General features: G+C 35.5%; 2 protein-coding genes across 2 annotated transcripts in view; one reads left to right on the top strand and one right to left on the bottom strand.

Annotated features, from left to right (window-relative positions):
* Positions 1-7,061, top strand: part of Med1 (Mediator complex subunit 1) — a 12,195-nt gene extending 5,134 nt beyond the window's left edge. Inside the window, exon 8 of the mRNA XM_076311363.1 lies at positions 1-7,061. This exon is cut by the window's left edge and continues 3,088 nt beyond it. Coding sequence (XP_076167478.1) covers positions 1-1,685 — 1,685 coding nt within the window. The 3' untranslated portion in view covers positions 1,686-7,061.
* An 85-nt stretch (positions 7,062-7,146) lies between these two features.
* Positions 7,147-14,046, bottom strand: LOC143146758 (sterol O-acyltransferase 1). The gene is made up of 9 exons (XM_076311364.1): positions 13,521-14,046; positions 13,219-13,292; positions 12,558-12,694; positions 11,476-11,646; positions 10,440-10,588; positions 10,221-10,360; positions 9,207-9,370; positions 8,568-8,841; positions 7,147-8,054 (listed from the first exon to the last, which is right to left on the bottom strand). Exons 1-9 carry the CDS (start codon positions 13,627-13,629, stop codon positions 7,635-7,637), a joined length of 1,638 nt encoding a protein of 545 aa, XP_076167479.1. The 5' UTR covers positions 13,630-14,046; the 3' UTR covers positions 7,147-7,634.
* Between the last annotated feature and the right edge of the window lie 4,424 nt (positions 14,047-18,470).

Here is an 18,470-nt window from a genome sequence, read left to right as displayed (position 1 = left end):
ACGTCGGAGGTAGCGGAAGCGGTGGATTACTGTCTAAAAACGTTATGTCCTCGAAGTCCTCCACGAGCTCTCCGAAGACGACCAGTTCGGGTGTGACGGATCTCAGTCGGAATCGTGATAAATCCCGATTGTCGAAGTCTAGCGATAAAAATTTATTTCCATCGAAAGGTATCGGTGATACCAGAAAATCGAGCCCGTCTGGTCTGCGGGAGGAGAGCGAAAGCGAGAGAGCATTTAAGCTCTTGGCTGCCCATGCTTCTATGTCGAATCTATCCAGTTTACCTAATTTACCGCCGCAGTTGGTCGTCGAGGGTCTCATGAAGCAATTGGACACTAAATTTCAAATACCAAAATTATCTGCTAGGGCTAACGCGGATTCAAATGACAAGAAATCGGAAAAACTTTCGATGCTGCCCGATACTGGAAAGGTACTGGACAATTTAACGGCGAAGCAGGCATCGGAACAGGGAAAACTGCAAACAATATCAAACACCTCGTCGACGACTTCTAAAACAACATCGGAGGATCAATCGAGCCAGGGTAGACGGGATCACGTACAAACAAAGCCTGACAATCTTTCCATGACAAGTGCAGCCTCGGTGATGTCCATGAATCTCGGTACGGACAGTGCCAGCAGTCTTTTGCTTCCCGTTTTATCTAGCGGCAGCTCCCACGATCTGGATATTCCCACGAATCTCTCGATGCAGTCGGCTGAGAACGAATCCCGCGATTCGTGCAAAGAGTCGTCGATAGGTAGGAGTAACGCGCAGTTTCTGAGTAGCACATTGAACTCCACGGCCGGTGGCAAAGAGGACGCCAGCGGCAGTGGTCCGGTAATGGCCGTTCTACCTAAAAGTTCTGACGCACAGTCTACCAGTAAACCCGTGTACTCCGCTATGATGACCACAGGCACCATAACCGGCGGCAACGGTACGAGTACTTCGAGCTCCGGGAACGGAAGCTCGGAGAGCCTGAATTTGAGCATTAAACCGGTGGACGCGACTATGACAAAGTACAAATCCGACGAGAAGAAGCAACAGCAGCAGCAACAACAACAACAACAGCAGCAGCAGCAGCAACCGCAGCAACAGCAGCAGCAACAATCGCAGCAGCAGCAGCAACAATCGCAGCAGCAGCAACAGCAGCAGCAGCAACAACAACAACAACAATCGCAGCAGCAGCAACAGCAGCAGCAGCAGCAGCAGCAGCAACAACAGCAACAGCAGCAACAGCAGCAGCAGCAGCAACAAGCGCAGCAACTACAACCGCAACAACAGCAAGTACCGTCTTCCGGAGGATCCTCGAGTTCCTCTTCGATGAGCGCGGTGGTAACCTCGGAAGCCTCCTCGAACACGATGAAAAGTGTCGGCGGCATCGAGATACCGGCCACGACATCGCAAGAGGCCGCGGAGATGTTATTGGATTTTTCTACCCCGAAAGACGTGGCCAAGAGCCTGAACTTCACGAGCATTCCCGAGAGGGCGATGACCCAAGCGGCCTCGGTGCGCAGAAACACGCCACCACCTCCACCTCCTGCCTTTCCAGCGAGTCCTTCCGTGAGTGTGCACATTGTAAAAAGTCCTGCACCCTCGCCAAGGGTTATTCCACCGTCGCCTCACTCCGCCTCTCCGTGTATCACCGATGACGAGCTCATGGACGAGGCACTGGTGGGAATGGGTAAATGAAGGTTACTGAAACTCTAGACAGAATTTTATCCGCGTGTTACATTCGCATAGCGCTGGGCACACGGTATCCCGAATGGCTGGTTCGCGAGTAATGTAGCCTCTCTGTACGTATCAGTGTTTCTCAAACTTGTATCTCACGCGTGCGTTTGTCCTTGGATCGTTGACGGTTTCCAAGATCTCGCGCCGGTCTCTCGATGTCAATAGTTTTGCGAAACACTGGTAAGAACGGGTCGAGATATAACTCTCGGGGAATAGTGTGAATCTCGTTGCGACTTCTTACGCCTTTATTCTTTATTAGCGAGATGAATATCGTGAATTCTGTATATGTATTTATACAGGGTGGGCCCCGTTAGAAGTGAGCCGCTTTGGTATCTTCCGCTGGGTTGCTACGGAGAAGAGTGAATTTTTTAAGGAAATCGCTTCAAGGAGTCGATAGAACTGTGGGGAACTTTCGTCGAGATCGCTTTCATCGACGGTATCGAAGTCATTGGCGTTTCTTTTAAGCGGAAGTGCGCGTTCCTTTTCGCGAAAGGAAGGTGTACGGTACGTTGTACAATTTTCTTGGAAAATTGGGAAATAAAAGTTGTCCATAATGGACAGTCTCCTTTCAATTTAAGGGACAGAAAGCTAATGCGCCGAGAGTTTATGCGTTTGTTTTTGCCAAGCGCAAAAGCTTGTTCCATTTCGATGCAACGTTTAGTATATTGTCTTAAAGAAAAACGAAAAATATTATTTTCCTCTGTACCACTTTCTCGAGATTATCTATTTGTCGTCGTTGGATTTATTTTTGAAAGCGTCTACGCAAAAGAAGATAACAAAGTGACAACGTTTCTGACGAATTATCCTGTCTGAGAGATAGTTACATGTATTTTTGAACGAAAGAAAAGTTTATACATTTTAAAGCAATATTCATATTGAAAGTGTATTTTACACTTTTTCTTCCAAGCCACGTATTTTCAACGAAATAAGCGTTTCATTTCTATTTTCCGAGAGTTAGAGTAATTGATAGATTTCCGAGGGACGCCCTGTACATTGTTAGTAAGTCTTCACACTTCTTCTAAAATGTCCTGCCGAATACTAATGTGATTTGCATCCCCGTATGCGAATCTTGAGTAAGTTCAATTTTTCCATTGATAGAGAGAGAAAAAAAAAGAAAATATGACCACTTTGCAGATACTGTTTGCAGAGGCGGAGATATTTAAATGTCACTGTGTATCAGAGTGATTTAATATTATAAATTAATTCGTACGCCGCGATACAAGGACTCGAGGTTAGCAATAAAACGATTGTTTATAGATTTATAAGGGAGAGAGGGACAAAGGGAGATAGTAAATGATCGTGACGTATGAGAAATAAATATAGACGAGTACATACGGAGTTATTTTCGATAAAATCCATGTTGGATAATATTTATAAGGACACTGCGAAATAGGCGTATCGTATTAATATATAGGATATTTCTGAATTACTTTATTTCGCGTAGGAAGGATTATTGTTCGTACGAAATATAAAAATTTCAAGAATAATATCCTTACGTTGCAATTCCTACGTGTTTCGGGTGGACGAAATTAATTTTAAATTCGACATTGATCAGTGTCGAGGGGATAAACGAATATTACTCTTGAAATATATTTTATTTTTTATTCAGCAATTTTCCAACTTACACGGGATATACTGTTTTGGAAACATCGTGTATATGGATAAGTTTGCTCGACGAACATCTTTAAAAGAAGGAAAACTAAGTAGGCAATTATCGAGTCCTTTATCTTTACCTTCCTGTTCTTGTATTCGTTCCAATTGTCCTTCCTCGTACAAGATTTTTCTTCGGCTATGTACAACGAAGAAAGGGGAGGAATGCTTTGACATTGCAAAGCTTGTGTTCGTTTTCTGTTCCACGTTTTACGCGAGGAATAGGCCAGACTGCTATTTCGTACACTTACTTCTAAACGTGGAGCATAGTCTTCGATAAATCTGCGTATAAAATGTACTTTGTACAAAATTGAGAAATCCGAACAATTTACATGGATTAGCGGTTATGCTTACCGAACGATAACAATTTTTGTTTCGCGTAGAGAAATGCGTTAAGACGAGAGAGAGAGAGAGAAAAAAAAAGAAAATCATGGAACTATCGAAGCATCGTAGGGGAACAGATTGCATCGAAAATTATCGATCTTATTGAAACTTCTCTCGAGATTCTGTTAGAAGCGAGCGATTCTTCTTTCGATGTTCAATCGCGCGATGGATATGTAAATGAAGTAGCAGAAAGAAGACATAATGGTTATTAAGTGCCAAGTAGACGTAACACGAGTTTTCAAAGATGGAGCTTCGATCCTTTGCAATCCTTAACACATTTTTCTACTTCGAGTCCACGATAGATAATTTCAGAAAATTACTCGCCAAAGAGGATAAACGTTAACTTAAATCGGTAACTCGTATCTTTCCTTTTAGTGTAGATCGAATTGCGTTTCACGTCGTTAAACAATTTTGTTCACTCGGATGTGCGATTCAACTATAAATGAAAGTTCGTCGGTGTTACGGAGGATTGAAGCCTGATCGTTTGAAAATGAACGCGTTGTATTTGTACAAATTAGGAGAAAAATGTTTTGGTTTAAGGATTGAACAAAGTTTAGCGAAGTTAATGGATAAATTTGTTCCAACCTTAAACCAAAGTAAGAAAAACGGATGCCTGGGGAAGCATACACGGGGATATAGAAACAAAATGAACGAGTTATATGTCTGTTGCCGATTAAGAATATTAGAAACAGAAATAAATGATTATCATCGACACGCGACATACTTTCCACGTGTAAATTGGTAAAAGTGTATTTTCGAACGGGAATACCGTATCATAGACAATATCTTGCTTCGATGGGGAGTGACAGGCAATGCGAAGGCTGTACGATTTTTCTAAAGGAAGATTGTCCGATGCTTTCGAGAAAAAAATGTATGGTTTATTTTTCAATACTCACGATTGTGTACATAGAGCTAAGAAGTGTTTACGTTGGTAAACGGTGCTGTAACAAAGAAACAAAAGCGACAGCGATGGATATCGGAATTGATTCCATCGGCGTCAACGCGAAGTATTAAGATGAAAAGAAAAGAATTGAGAGCATAATTATTCGATTTTCGTATTACCTGTTTTGTGCGAGAAACATTTTTTACGCCTGATTCGAGGATGTTTTAATATATACTTCCGTGTTACCTTTTCTCGTTTGACTTAATTTAGTAATTCAGCATGTGATGAAGACCTTAGAAATTTTTTCAGCGACTACAATTTGCACCAACCACGTTACGCATCGACTGTAAATAAGAAGAGTATAGTTAAAAATGATAATGTTATCTTACAAGGGGACCACACGAAGTATTATGCACAAATTCTAATGAAATTTTGTAAGAAGATCGCGTCTGAATTTGTTTTTCCTTGCACTCTGAATTTATAGGGAAAACAAGATTTTATATCGATTCATTTTTCATTGACCAATCATCTTTATTGGAATTGTTTTTAGGCAGAGAAAGAAAATTATTCAACAATTTTTCGTTACGATTCTTTATTATATACATCGCATTCTTGTACACCATGAAATTCGATATAAAAAATATTAAATTGCCTGCAAATATTTTAGAAGTGTTTTGTAATCAACTTGAATTTAACGTTTGTACAGAACATTGTGACAGTGAAACGATAGTATTATATTTATTAGATGCTCGTGATGCATGAAATGTTTCTATTTTAAATGTTTTTCCACCACTCGCAAAAATGCTATTTATATAACAAAGAATCACAGGCTTACGGTTCCAAATGAGAGTGATAAGGTACATAGGCGGGATCGACTTTGATCTATAATATTAATGAAAATAACAATTTATGTCGACGGATTGGTGAACTTTTCTCGATGAAACTATGTCTATTTTTAATTACATGTATTTGAATGTTTTTCAGAGATGATTCGAATAAATTTATAATTGAAAATAATCCAAACGAGGTCGTGTTTAGACTTGTTTTTATCGGGAAAATTTCACCTGTCCAACCATAAGAATATAAAATTGTCAATTTTGCACTAGTGCTTGACATATCGATATACATGTAACATCGAATTTGAAGTTTCAACCATCGATCATACGTAGCGTGAGATTCGTTTGTTTTTACTTTATTTCATTCACAATCGATGTATTTTGTTTGCATAAGGCACCGGCTCGTGATAAAAATTGCTACTTATCCCACTTGCAGACCAATTGGCAACATTGTTATTCGCAAGCGAGATTTATTATATCGCAGTTCAAATGCTACAACTACGTATTCCTCTTTTTAATTTATAGCATCCGTTGTCGATGTCAGAGAACTAAATGTTACGAAGTATCAAGTGCCTACTTTTCAGCAATACGACGTCGGTCCCTGTCATCCTTTCACAATTTTGCATCTTTTAAATATCAAACGATACTTGTACCTATCACTTTCTCTATCACGTTCAAACCACTTCTTCGAGGATCTTTTCTAAATTGCAAAGCTATGTTTTTGCTTCCTCTCGAAACATAATTGCTAATTGTAAATCGCTTAGTCACGTGCGAAGTTAAGAACCATTCTCGTTACGCCGGAGTATCTCTTGAAACAAAACTCTCATACTCTCATCTTATACAGTTGTCGAATCAGCAGGCAAATCATGATCTTTATTGTTTAATGTGTCGTGAAGTATCGAGTGTCGTAACGAACGGTCGAATACGAATGAAATATTTTTCGGTGCTATATTTATTTACGAAGTTTTATTAAAATCGATGCGTAACACTTCGTGTGGTTCGTTTGTTAGTCTTGAAAGTTTGAATCTGTTATTACCGATTTCCTCTGTTTTCTGCCGCCTGAGGAAGGACACTCCATATACATTTTGCAGGCAAAGTATTAAACCTTGCATTGTGTACTATTTTAAGATACTTTACAAAATGTTCATATTTTTTAACGTAATGTTATTTTGTAAAATTTGCGTGCGATTTCGTGATTATGAAGTTTGTTTCGGCTTACGAACTAGGACGCGTAAGTTCCCTTAGAAGAATAATCTGGAGTACTAGAATACCGAAGTTCGAAAGATAAAACGATATCGCGTGAAATTTCGAACAGTTATATGCAGTGCACGGAATACGTTATTTCCTTATGACACATGCGAGAAATACAAATTTATGAAGAAAACCCGTGTATAAATGTATAACTGTATTAGTGCATCTATGTACATATAAGCATTGACCTGTATAGAGAAAAGATCTATATACATACGATTATAAAGTATATAATTATCTTTATTGACGACGAGTGTCTTCGAAACACGCCGAATCCATGAGATAAATATGTAAGCCTTGATAATAAAAATTATGTCTCTTGGGAAGCGGTCATCCGCGTTTCTTCGATTTTAACTAATTATAAATTACCGAAAGGAAACGGAAAATGGGAGGAAATATAGAAGAAGAAAACAGATGGTTAACAATTGTTTATTTTACTACTTCAAGTATCTATTTATTCATGCCTAGTACAATATCACGTTGATGTTTTACACGGAACTAACTTATAAAAATGAGTATCATGAATGAATTAAATACGATATATGAAAATATATATACTACCTAAACTTTTTAATGGAATTTATAATTATTGAAGATGAATCGTCTTTATAAATATTGAGGATGACAATGAAAAGACATATCAATTTTTACCGTTATCTTTACAAATATTGAAGATGAAAATTAAATAAATGTTTAATTGGTATATTTTTTCATTTTGATCTTCAATATTTTTAAAGACATCATAATATCCTTCCTATTTTGTAGCTATCGGGTTGTAATACTAGTCGAATTTTTCCGTTCCAGTCATCGTGACATTTATGTACCTTTTATTAAACCCCGTGTTCTACATTTGGGTCAAAGGTTACACGGATTCACATCTAGCAGTGACACGATACCATTGACCGCTCAATTGAAAATATACATCCAGCTTCTTGGTATTACGAAATCAAAGATATCGTCGCGAATAGGAGGACAGTTTACTCTCGCGAAATATTCCATGCAATACAAACTGACTAATACTCCATTGCCCAAGCTCAAGGAGAACCATATGAAGACGTTCCCGGCCGATTTTAGTAGGTACAACATAGTGAGTCCCAGACCACCGAAGAGTAGCATCAACACCGGATAGAAGAACCGGAACGTCAAGCACAGGAGGTACTCGTGGCAGATCGCTGAAATCGCGAACACCATGAAGACTGACAAGTTCTTGTTTCCCGGTGTCACGATCTCGTACATGTCCTTGTAAATGTACGTGTACAGCCAATCGTGGACCACGATATTCCAGGTACGATAGTAAGTGCTGTAGCAATTCGAATTCCACCAGTCCTACAATTTAAAGAACGATACGAATTCATTGGCATTTCGTCAGTATAGAATGTCAACGAAATTCTCGGATCTTAGGGATGTTATACCGATGGATTGAAAGCGGAGCCATTCGAGATTCCGGAATATACGAAAATCTCAAAATTCGAGACGAGACAATCTCGAATATTCGAGAGAAGATTTTCTTGTCTCGCTTTTCCCAGGATCACTCGAGTGGCTCCAATTGAAAGTAATGGTGATGAAATCCTGTGGAAATGATTCTTTGTAACGCTTTCAATGACTCACCCTATGGAACATTCGTCACACGTTCCACGGGTATTTCTCGTATAGTTTTGTTCAATTTTGTTATATATCGTGCACGTGACGTATATGATTAAGCTCGAAGTAACGATAAAGAAATGTCGAAACACCGTTTACTTTCAAACGATGAATCAGGTTATTGGAAGCGATGAAGCAGCAAAAGAGTGATTTTATCTATTTTTACGAATATGTTATAAATGTTAATGATCGACTCACTTTATAAAACATTTTGTCGGCAAATCGCAATAATTCGGCGCAGGCGTTCAACCAAGAGTGTAGAAGAAGGTAAAACCCGCAGACAAATAAAAGGATTCCAGGCAATATTGAGCTGAGGATATTCAGGGCTAGCATTCCAGGTTCTATTGGTTGTATTCCGAAATTTTTGTAAGTTGGTTCTAATATTCGCTCGTATACAATTGCCAAGAAAAAGATGATGGTCACTACCTCGGCGAAATTGATGAAAACTATGTTCCATCGAATTTTGTTTGCCCTATAAAAATATACATGTGTTATTTAATTACAATAACAATGTTATCTTTCCTTTACAGGTAGAAGAATGAAAAATGCTTCAGAAATTATTTTATTCTTACGAAGAAAACTGTTTTAGGTAATTAAATTGAGTATCTTATTCTCTATACAATGACAATTCTTCCATTGGCAGAAAAAGAAATTTATCAGAAGAGAAACAAATATGGACATAAATATATCTCGAAAATCTTTTGTTTAAACCTGTTACTAAAATTTTCTATCGTAAATTTATTATACTTTGAGAGCAAAAGATCGATTTAATATTAATTTTAACGATCTTTGTAAGTGTTCATTATGTTATGTAATAATGTTAAATAAACGATTCACCTAGGATAGTTGTCCTGGTAGATTAAAGTTGGAGCGAACATGAAATAAAGAAATTTCGAAGAATCTGGAAGTATTGGTGCCGGCGTGTCTGAATGAGGCTTGTACGACAGGAATCTTGTTGCCGTGTGTCTCGTGAAAGCATGTATTTTCATCACCAATCGGACCTAAACAACATGCAAAACGGTACACTCTTTGATCGTAATAATAAATTTGCAAATCATATATAGGGTAGTTACTAGAAACGAATTGTGTCAATATCTTCCATTGGATTTTTCTCAAAGATACGATGATCATCAGGATATTTTTAAATTAAGGTGGCGCGTTTTATTTATCATTCACAGACAGATGAGATCAAGGAGAGTGCAACGACCTTAGATACCCTTATATTTTTTCCGTTAGTTATCGAGATATTTCAGTTTAAATTATCGACATAAGCTTTATTTATCATTGCTCATTCAATGATAGTACGTTGTATTTGAAATGCTTTACAGATTTTCATTATTATCGTATCAACATTAATGGATTTTGTCAAGTGGAAAATAAGTAACAGTTTGGCAGTGCAAACGAAAAAGATCGTGTAGCACAAATTTTTCTGCATTTTCTTACTTCTAGATGGAGACGAAACTAAAAACTTGAAATGAAATTACTATCCATTAAAATTTTTGAAATGTAACATCTCTATAATTCGAGAAAGAAGTAACATTCTGTGCAACATATCGTTGTGTGATTTTAAAATTAACAACGTCAATAATTTTGAAAACATTGATCTTGGTATCGAATTTTTTCTTATATCGTGTTTACCTCTTGAAATCATTTATCTTTTCCTAATAGATTCCTTTCGTAGCATTACTAGAGCTGGTTTTAAGGTGATCTATTTTCAATGGACCGTTCTGTATTGTTACTCATTCGAAATCTCTCTCTTGATCTATCTGTTGTTTATGATTAAATACTGAAAGTTATTTATTTGATTTATAATTATTATTTAGTCAATAGTATTTGTAACAAGAGGCATACTTGTTCCATAAGTATAATTAAGCTGGACGCTACTGGCAAGTCTTCATTGATGACGGCTCTTGCGGGAAGTATGAAGAACATAGTGTAAAAGAAAATGATGCCTGCTAGCCACGAGTAATCCCAAAGTTTTATCTTTAATGCTGCAAAAGTAAATTAGTTACGATTACGCGTTAAAATTTTTAGACGATACAGGAGTGAATTAAATTTCGATGGAATTACATTTCGATGGCCATTGGACACGACAATTAGCCCAGTAACAAAAGGCTGGGTAGACTCCTAGTGCTGAACCTTTCATGAGGCACCAGACGTAAAATACTACTGGAAATTTGCCAAAACCACGTCGTATCGTGCCGATAGCAAGATTAGGTCTAGAATAATAAACCAGTTTTACATTAATTACCATATTTACTTTTACTGTACATATTAATTTAAAAAAGATTAGACTACAAAATTATCGGTACAAGGTGCTCTAGAATAAATGACATTTGAGGTAGCGTTTTTTACGAACTTATAAAATAGAGTTAGGTGGAAAATTTAGCCTATACTTTTTCCCTCTATTTTTGAGACAATTTGAAGGTGAACTTGTTTTTTTTAAATAGAATGCCATACTTTTTTAATTCATTGATGTACGACCCTATATTGTTCGAACGAAGCTACGGTAAACGAAGCGGTTTCAAAGTTTCTTGACAAATAGCTTGCAATTAAAGAAGATGCTCATTGTACGTGTTGTTGCGTGACACGTATCATAACTTCGTCGTATACCGTTATTTTCGTATTTTTTTTATCTAGGAAGAAAATCTTACAGTTAGTTTCTCATCGATTTTTATACAATTTTGGGACATGAAATTAATCGAACAATGGTATTTTAACTCCATTAAAATATTTCGTTTCAATCTACATTTTTGATAAACAATTAAGACGTAAAACATGAATGGTCCCTAAGTTTACGTACTTTTTATAAGTATGTTGGATGAATGGTGTACGGCTCTCATGTATTATACACAATAGAAGAGATAATTAAATTCATTATTACTCATATGGACATTAAATGTACACAAATCATCACTCGATTAACAAATCATTCTTATTCCATTAAACTTTACGTGCATTGTAGATAAAATTTTCCCTTTGCTATTATTTCATAGGATGACTAGTTTAAGCGCTATTTGAAAGGTCACTTATCTTAGAACAGGTTGTAGATTGCTCGGTACAAAGAGTACACAAACGAGTGCAAGTTCGGTGCTGGTGTACTTACAATCCTGTGCTTCGGATATCGTATACGGCAGTGTGTATCAACAGAAGTATCAAAGTCGATACGAGGAGATTATAGATCGTACGAATATGTTTGATTTCGTAAAGATCGGTCAATAAGGAATTCCTCTTGAGGAATTGTTTAATGGGCAGACTGTTATCTCTTGTAGGTTTTCTGTGAAAAAATAATATTTGTTATTATAAATAACTGAAATTACTAGCAGAAATGAATAGTTGGTGTACATTAATGTATTGTAATTAAGTAAGAATTATGTCCTCGTTGTCAAAACTGTATTACCAATTAAACAAAGACCAGTTAAGATAGGAATATAGTTTGGTTGAAATGGTGTTACCGTTGTGAATAAAGAAATTTAGAAAAATTGTGTTAAAACTGGAGAATAAAATTTTCTCGTTAGAGATATCGGTTTCGTGTAAATAATGTGAATACCGATCAATTACACGTGTATTTCACTCGGTCAGTGAATGTCAGTTATGTTTGCATATGATTTGTGTAAAGTTATGAGAGAGCAAAGTTGAAGAAGATGCCCAATAATCTTTTAGACGTTTAAGTCCTCAATTTTTTTCTCGATTTGGAATATTGGATCGAAGTATAAGATTTTATCATGTACACAAACAGAATAAATCGCTGTAGGTAGATTATTCGTTAAACCGGATCTAAGCAGTTACTTAAGTGTACGCGTACTCGAATGATCTTCAAAGTAGCTTTGTTTGAAATGATGGTTCGTACGACACACTGATTCGTAAAGTTTTACTTATATTTTCATATATGGTAAACAATAAAACTAAAAAACTTGTATCGAGTAAGTTTTCTACAAAAACAAATAATTATTAAAATCAATGAAATAGATTTCCTCTGAATTTATCATAACTGCACACTATGGCAAAATATATTGTTTGAAAATTCATATTAGTAACATATTTTTTGGAAAGTGAGATAAATAATAATAAAACGAAATTAGTATTAAATGTTTGCATCAGTAATTTTAGTTCTGAATGTAACAATGGGAAATAGTATTAGAATATTAGTGCATAATATGAGTGATTTAAAAGTGACAGTGTGAATACCTTCTATTGCAATATTTTTCTGATTCGGTAAAATTCTTCAAATCGTGGAGCGTAATTTCGTTATTTTTTGACAATATCTTCATTATCAAATCGGTCACTTGATTATTGAGAACCTCCAAACTGATATGTTTTATTTTCTGTAAAATAACAATTGAATAATATTTTCTATTTGACTTCAGAAACCAATAAGGGTTATAGTTTGACAATTTGTCCATTATCGTACAATTTGAGTGTAAAACATTCGGTAGTATTCGTATGTATAAAATAATTTATAATTTTTCCTTCCTTTAATCACTTTTTTGTTTTCCAATTAATTGGAGTCGTCTTCAATTTGATAAAATTTGACATTCGAAATGATAATGTAGTTATGTAAGGTTTGATCAAAATTACTTAACTTTATTTTATAATTCATAATTGAATCAATACCTTGTCTTCACGAATTAATTAATTATTCCAATATTGTTAACGGCTACTTCGTGCATGCGAATGGTACAATTAATTACCGAATTATAAGAAACAATGTGGTTGTTGTAACATATTTTCAAATTTCACTAAGACAACTGAAGGTCGTTTGGCGTTACAATGTAAACTAATTGTAACGGAAATATTACCACTTTAATATTTGGAACAATAGAATTCGATGCTATCAATCATTTCGTACCTGCATTTCTTCCTGCAGCTCGTTGTTAATTAGATTCCGCAGTTTGATTTCATTTAATTCGTTGAATCCCATTTCTGCGGACAAATTTAATAATTATTCGAGAAGAACAACTTACTCTCCGCGTTGTCAAGTGTTCGGTATCGTCCGACGTGAAAATATTTTAAACACTCGAAAGTTTAAAATCTCTTCTTTTATTTGCTTTTGATATCGTCTGTAATGCCTTCTTACGAACGATGTCAATAAAAATCTCCCTTTTTTACAGACAATATTAACAAGAGTTCAATGCTAATTCTAACACCTACTGCATTTCTCCTGTTGATCACTTTCACTGAATTTCTCGTCTACCAGTTGTTGTTCGGTGACTACGCTCTCCTTTTCCATCTTTTCTTCGCCATCCGAACGATCTATCATGTTTTATTCAATAAATCTCAGCCGACCGTCGTCGTCCACGGGTAAACTTGTACGAATTCCGTTGTCGATGAAATGCGGTGAATTATTATTTTAACAGTACACACGAAACTCGGTGATTACGGTGGAAAGTTCAAAAGAGGAATCGAAATTCAAACGCGATCGAATTTAAGTAAAATTGAACGATCGTTTAGCGTACTTTTACGATTAACCGTGGTCGAGTCCCGGCGATTTGATCCACCGATGAACGCGTTACAGAACCGAACGTTTACGCTCCTTGAAGTACAAGCGACTACTGATCCATAGTATGAATCAAGAAGAGTGTCAGCGGGGAACGCTACCAATGCTTATCGATATTTCTAGTCGATCGAGCGTCGAAAAGTTTCTCGCGTTTCTTTCATCGGCGGTTTGCCGCAACCTCGTCTTGTTCTTTCGTTCGTCGTCTTTGATCGTCGTGAGTGCACGCGCACCGGGAACCATTTTCACGCCCCCGTCTCAGCTGATTAAGTAATTGCAATAGCGATCTGCGGGCGTCTGAAGTTTTGTTAAATTTACCACTTGAGGCGAGAACGTATAATAAATTCGTAGATGTCTAGATACATGAAAAAGGCTTGGAACTCTGAACATTTAGACCGTGTCTGAGACAACACAACGAGATATTGAGAATTTTATTTAACGAAGCCCGAAACGGTTTATATCGTTTCTCCGAGGAACGTTCAAGTAACGATTAGTAATGTTTATCTTATTGGAATTTTAACGATGATTGTTTTTTTTATTTTTTCCATTTTTTTTTTTGCTATCGAGTGCTGCAATGTTTTATACATACTCGGGTAATTATGCAATACGAGTATGTGTACACAGAGAGATTCACACTGAAGAGCAGCCATCATCGGTACTATATAAATACGAGTATTTACGATTAATCTAAGAATATTTCGGTTATTCTGTAACTCGCTCGTGTAATGGAATATTTCTTGTAAAATATCAATAAGAGTTTAAGAAAAGTATTATATTTTACCATTATGGAGTTAGCATATGTGTATGTATAAGGTTGTTTCTTGTTTTAAATATACAGAGGCATTCGATGTAAGAGAAAAAAGTTTACATGAATATAGATTGGAATTGTTTCGTTTCCAAAATATGTAATATTGCTGCTGTCTGTCCAAACGATACGTTACGTTGTAACTAAGGACATTTAAATAAAATATAACTAAGCACACAAAAACATAGTCTTCACTCGAGGAATTTGTTTAACCGAGTAATTGTTATTTCTTGAATTGTCCGGATTATTTTGATTTTCAATATTTATAGATATATTAAGTTTATAGAACGTAAATCTCAAGAATCTATGTTGCACTTTCTCAATTAATTGTTTGTACACAGTTTATTCGGGTGACGAAATAACAGAGGCATATTGAGGTATAATATTCCTCCGCTTACATTTCTATTTTTGCACATCTCTTTGCAACTAAATGTTCGAATGCTTCTACTTTTTATATTTTTTCTAACATAATTTTTACGAATTCAGCAAATGCTATTATTAGGAACACTTCTATGCCAACTGTTTACTTCATTTGCAATTCGGGATCTTCGTATAAAAATATTTATGTACACACAGAGCTCGATATCACTTTGATATCCATATCGGTGCTGTTTTACCACTTATGGATGAAGTACTACCAGAGTGCATAGTTCAGTTATTCGGTACAGATTAATTAATAAACAAAATGTGTAGTAATACAGTTATATATAATAAACGTTTAATTTTAATTAGAAAATTCATTCGTTATTAGCGACAGGTATTTAAAAATAATTTAGATCTAGTTTCGCATAATTTTGGTTAGGTATTATCGCGATTTATTGGTACGCGTTGAAACAATCTGTTTACAAATAACAAATAGGTACAATTCAGTGTATTAAGTGTTACAAATTTAGGGAACTGTAATTCTGCGAGATAAATAAATTATTGTTATCACTAGCAAAGTAAAAATACATTTTAATCGAATTGATAACTTACTTTACGTTTACAGATATCGATATACATGAAATACCTCAACTTACCATTTCAGTGTTACACCTGACGTTGCAATGCAGCAGGCCCTAGAGATCAGTCTCGTTTCCTCTTAGTGAATCCAATTGAAGAAGAAGATTATTAACACTTCCGAAACGTGTGCCCCATTTTTCCTTCTAATCCTCCACGAGTCTTGGGATGTCTGATAACATAGATAGTTTTTTTGAGCAGGCCATTTTTGCAGACAGACGGCAGCCAGTTGCGACCAAAGCTTTCTTCCTTTGGATCAGACCACGAGAGGATGACAATTGATTATTGGAATCAGCCACACAATTGATCACTTGTTTATACAAAAAGCAATTGTGTTCGAAATAAGCAACGAAATATCGAACAAAAGAGAAGCTAATTCTTTCATAAAAAGAGAAGTTCAATAATTGTAAAGCAAAATATATAGATTCGTAACATCTAGGCCTTAACCATTAGCTTAAATTAAACTTGAAACTAAAGATCGACATTTATTTTTTTTTCTAAATTCTCTTTGTTCGATATCCTCGTTCGACGAAGTGCCTAGCTGAGAAAGCCAAAAAATTTCAGCAAGATGAAATTATTAGATAAGATATTTTATTTTACACTCATCCTCTGCCGATGTTAATATACCTAACAAGAGGATTACAAACATTTACGAAATATTTTATTATAAATTCACTTCGTCCGATACGATACTTCACTAAGGAGTAAATAAACATAAAAAAGAACCAACCTAGAATCAGGTAATTAAATCAAATACAAACGTTTGTACGTTTTCTACATGTATCTATGTTAGTTTATTGGGTTAAATGATTCTCAGAGTCACCGTTCGCAAATTTCCAGTGTGTAATAATATCATTGAGTATTAACCGAGTCGGTATTTTATTTGTATGTCACCAACTTCGATTGTATATTATACACACATAGATTGTCTGTGGTGTAACCGATCGCCGTTTACCTGACGCGTAGAACAATATTTATCACCATTATCGAAGAAAAACAAACACGTACATTTTCTTACAAATCATACACCTCACTAAATATTACTTTGAATTTTAAGATTGTATTCTAACCGATCAGACGAATTAACTACCTTTCAATTTAAAATCCCAACGCATTGCTTATTATCGAGAGTAATAAGATTAATGCAGCCATTAAACGAAGTTGTTATTTTTACACATACGTGATCGAAGTTACGACTTTTTTAAAAACTCTTCGTGCTCGTGACGGGCTGTTTGATTCGTCTTTCTCTTTTGACGCATTATACTTCGCGCTGCATAGAAAAGATAACACGAACAATGGGAATAATGGTCTTTATATCTGGCTTCCTGACCTGTAATAAAACCCTATAGACACGGTGATCACGGTAACCGTGTCCTTGTGGAACATTAAGTAGGTTTGTACACGAAGTTTTGATGTTATTATTCAGTATGATTTGTCGCAAAAGGGAACGACAGATTTAAGCGCTCCAATATTACAACGATTCGTGGCATAAGTTATCGCTTCGTTTTCCATTCTTCTATCTCGCTTCGAAATTTGTTTATATTCTTAGTCGACGAAACTTGTATTTACGTAGCACAGATACTGAAATCGGTTTATTGATGCAGGAAGCTCAGTTTCATTCAGTGGCAGCATGACTTTGATATTTATGGTAAAATAACACGTTCGAAAGATAATTTTGCGTGTCCGCGACGATTATTTCGAATACGTAGAAACGCAAACTTTCTTTGTTTCGCTTTGCTTTTACAAATTGTACACCGTGTAGATCACCGTGATATTTAACGAAACTTACAGATTTGTTGAAAAAACATTTTCTCAGGTTCTACATTTGCTAGCTCGGAAATTATCTCTCTGTCATTAAATGACTTAATGTGAATTTTTCTTGTACTGTGCTGGATGTGTAGTCACAACTAAGGTGATGTCATAAAAAATACACGAAATGGATAGAAATTTAGTAGTATTAATTTCTAAATCCGTTTCTCTGTTATTAAAATAAACCAATTAAGAATTTGTATTTTAATGAACCGAATACTATAATGCTGAGTAGATGTCGATTAGATGAGAAACGAAGAAGTTAAGACAATTGTGACATAGTTCTTTCTATAAAAAACGCACAATATTATAATTTTTTAGATTCTTCTCATATGGTTAAGTAATTATTAAATTTAATAGCAATTATGCGTTCGAATAAAATTGTGCAAACATTTGCCAAACATGGAAATTTGTCACGGTAAATTTATCAAGATGGATTCGTATGTAATTGGTTTCTAAAGTCGTTTTTTTTTTAAATAAATCTACCTACGAAAAAATTTTATTCCAACGTGTCAATTTATTTTGTACTATGTGTTGCAAGAAATATATAACAAATTTTTTGGCGTATATACTCAAGTTTCGGACAGTATTCTCCAATGTAATCCATTGTAATTGTATTTTTAAGTGTTTTTCCAATGAGGGTTGTATCGCCGGTTCGATTTGCCTTGCATTTGATATTATCTTATCGACAAAATTAACTTTCAAATAATATTATAAGAGAAGATGAAAGTATACACGTATGTATGATTGAGGTCTGAGATAGGAATATTAATCGAGGGAAGCATTGATAAAACGAAAATGAAACGATAGCGTTTATCGGGGACGTGGGATGTTCTGGTACAAGAGATTACATATTTTTTTATATTGATACAAATTTTAATGGATTTTGATTTTGTACTAAAATTATATACAGTGATTAGGAATGTGATAAATGAAATCAAATTTTAATTTAGCCATTGAAAAAACAGCTGTAACGTTAAATTGTTTAAGTTAA

This window comes from Ptiloglossa arizonensis, chromosome 5 (genome assembly GCF_051014685.1).
Source record: "Ptiloglossa arizonensis isolate GNS036 chromosome 5, iyPtiAriz1_principal, whole genome shotgun sequence".
Taxonomy (NCBI): Eukaryota; Metazoa; Arthropoda; class Insecta; order Hymenoptera; family Colletidae; genus Ptiloglossa; species Ptiloglossa arizonensis.
The sequence above is the reverse complement of the archived record's forward strand: the minus strand, read 5'-3'. Positions and strand labels throughout refer to the sequence as shown.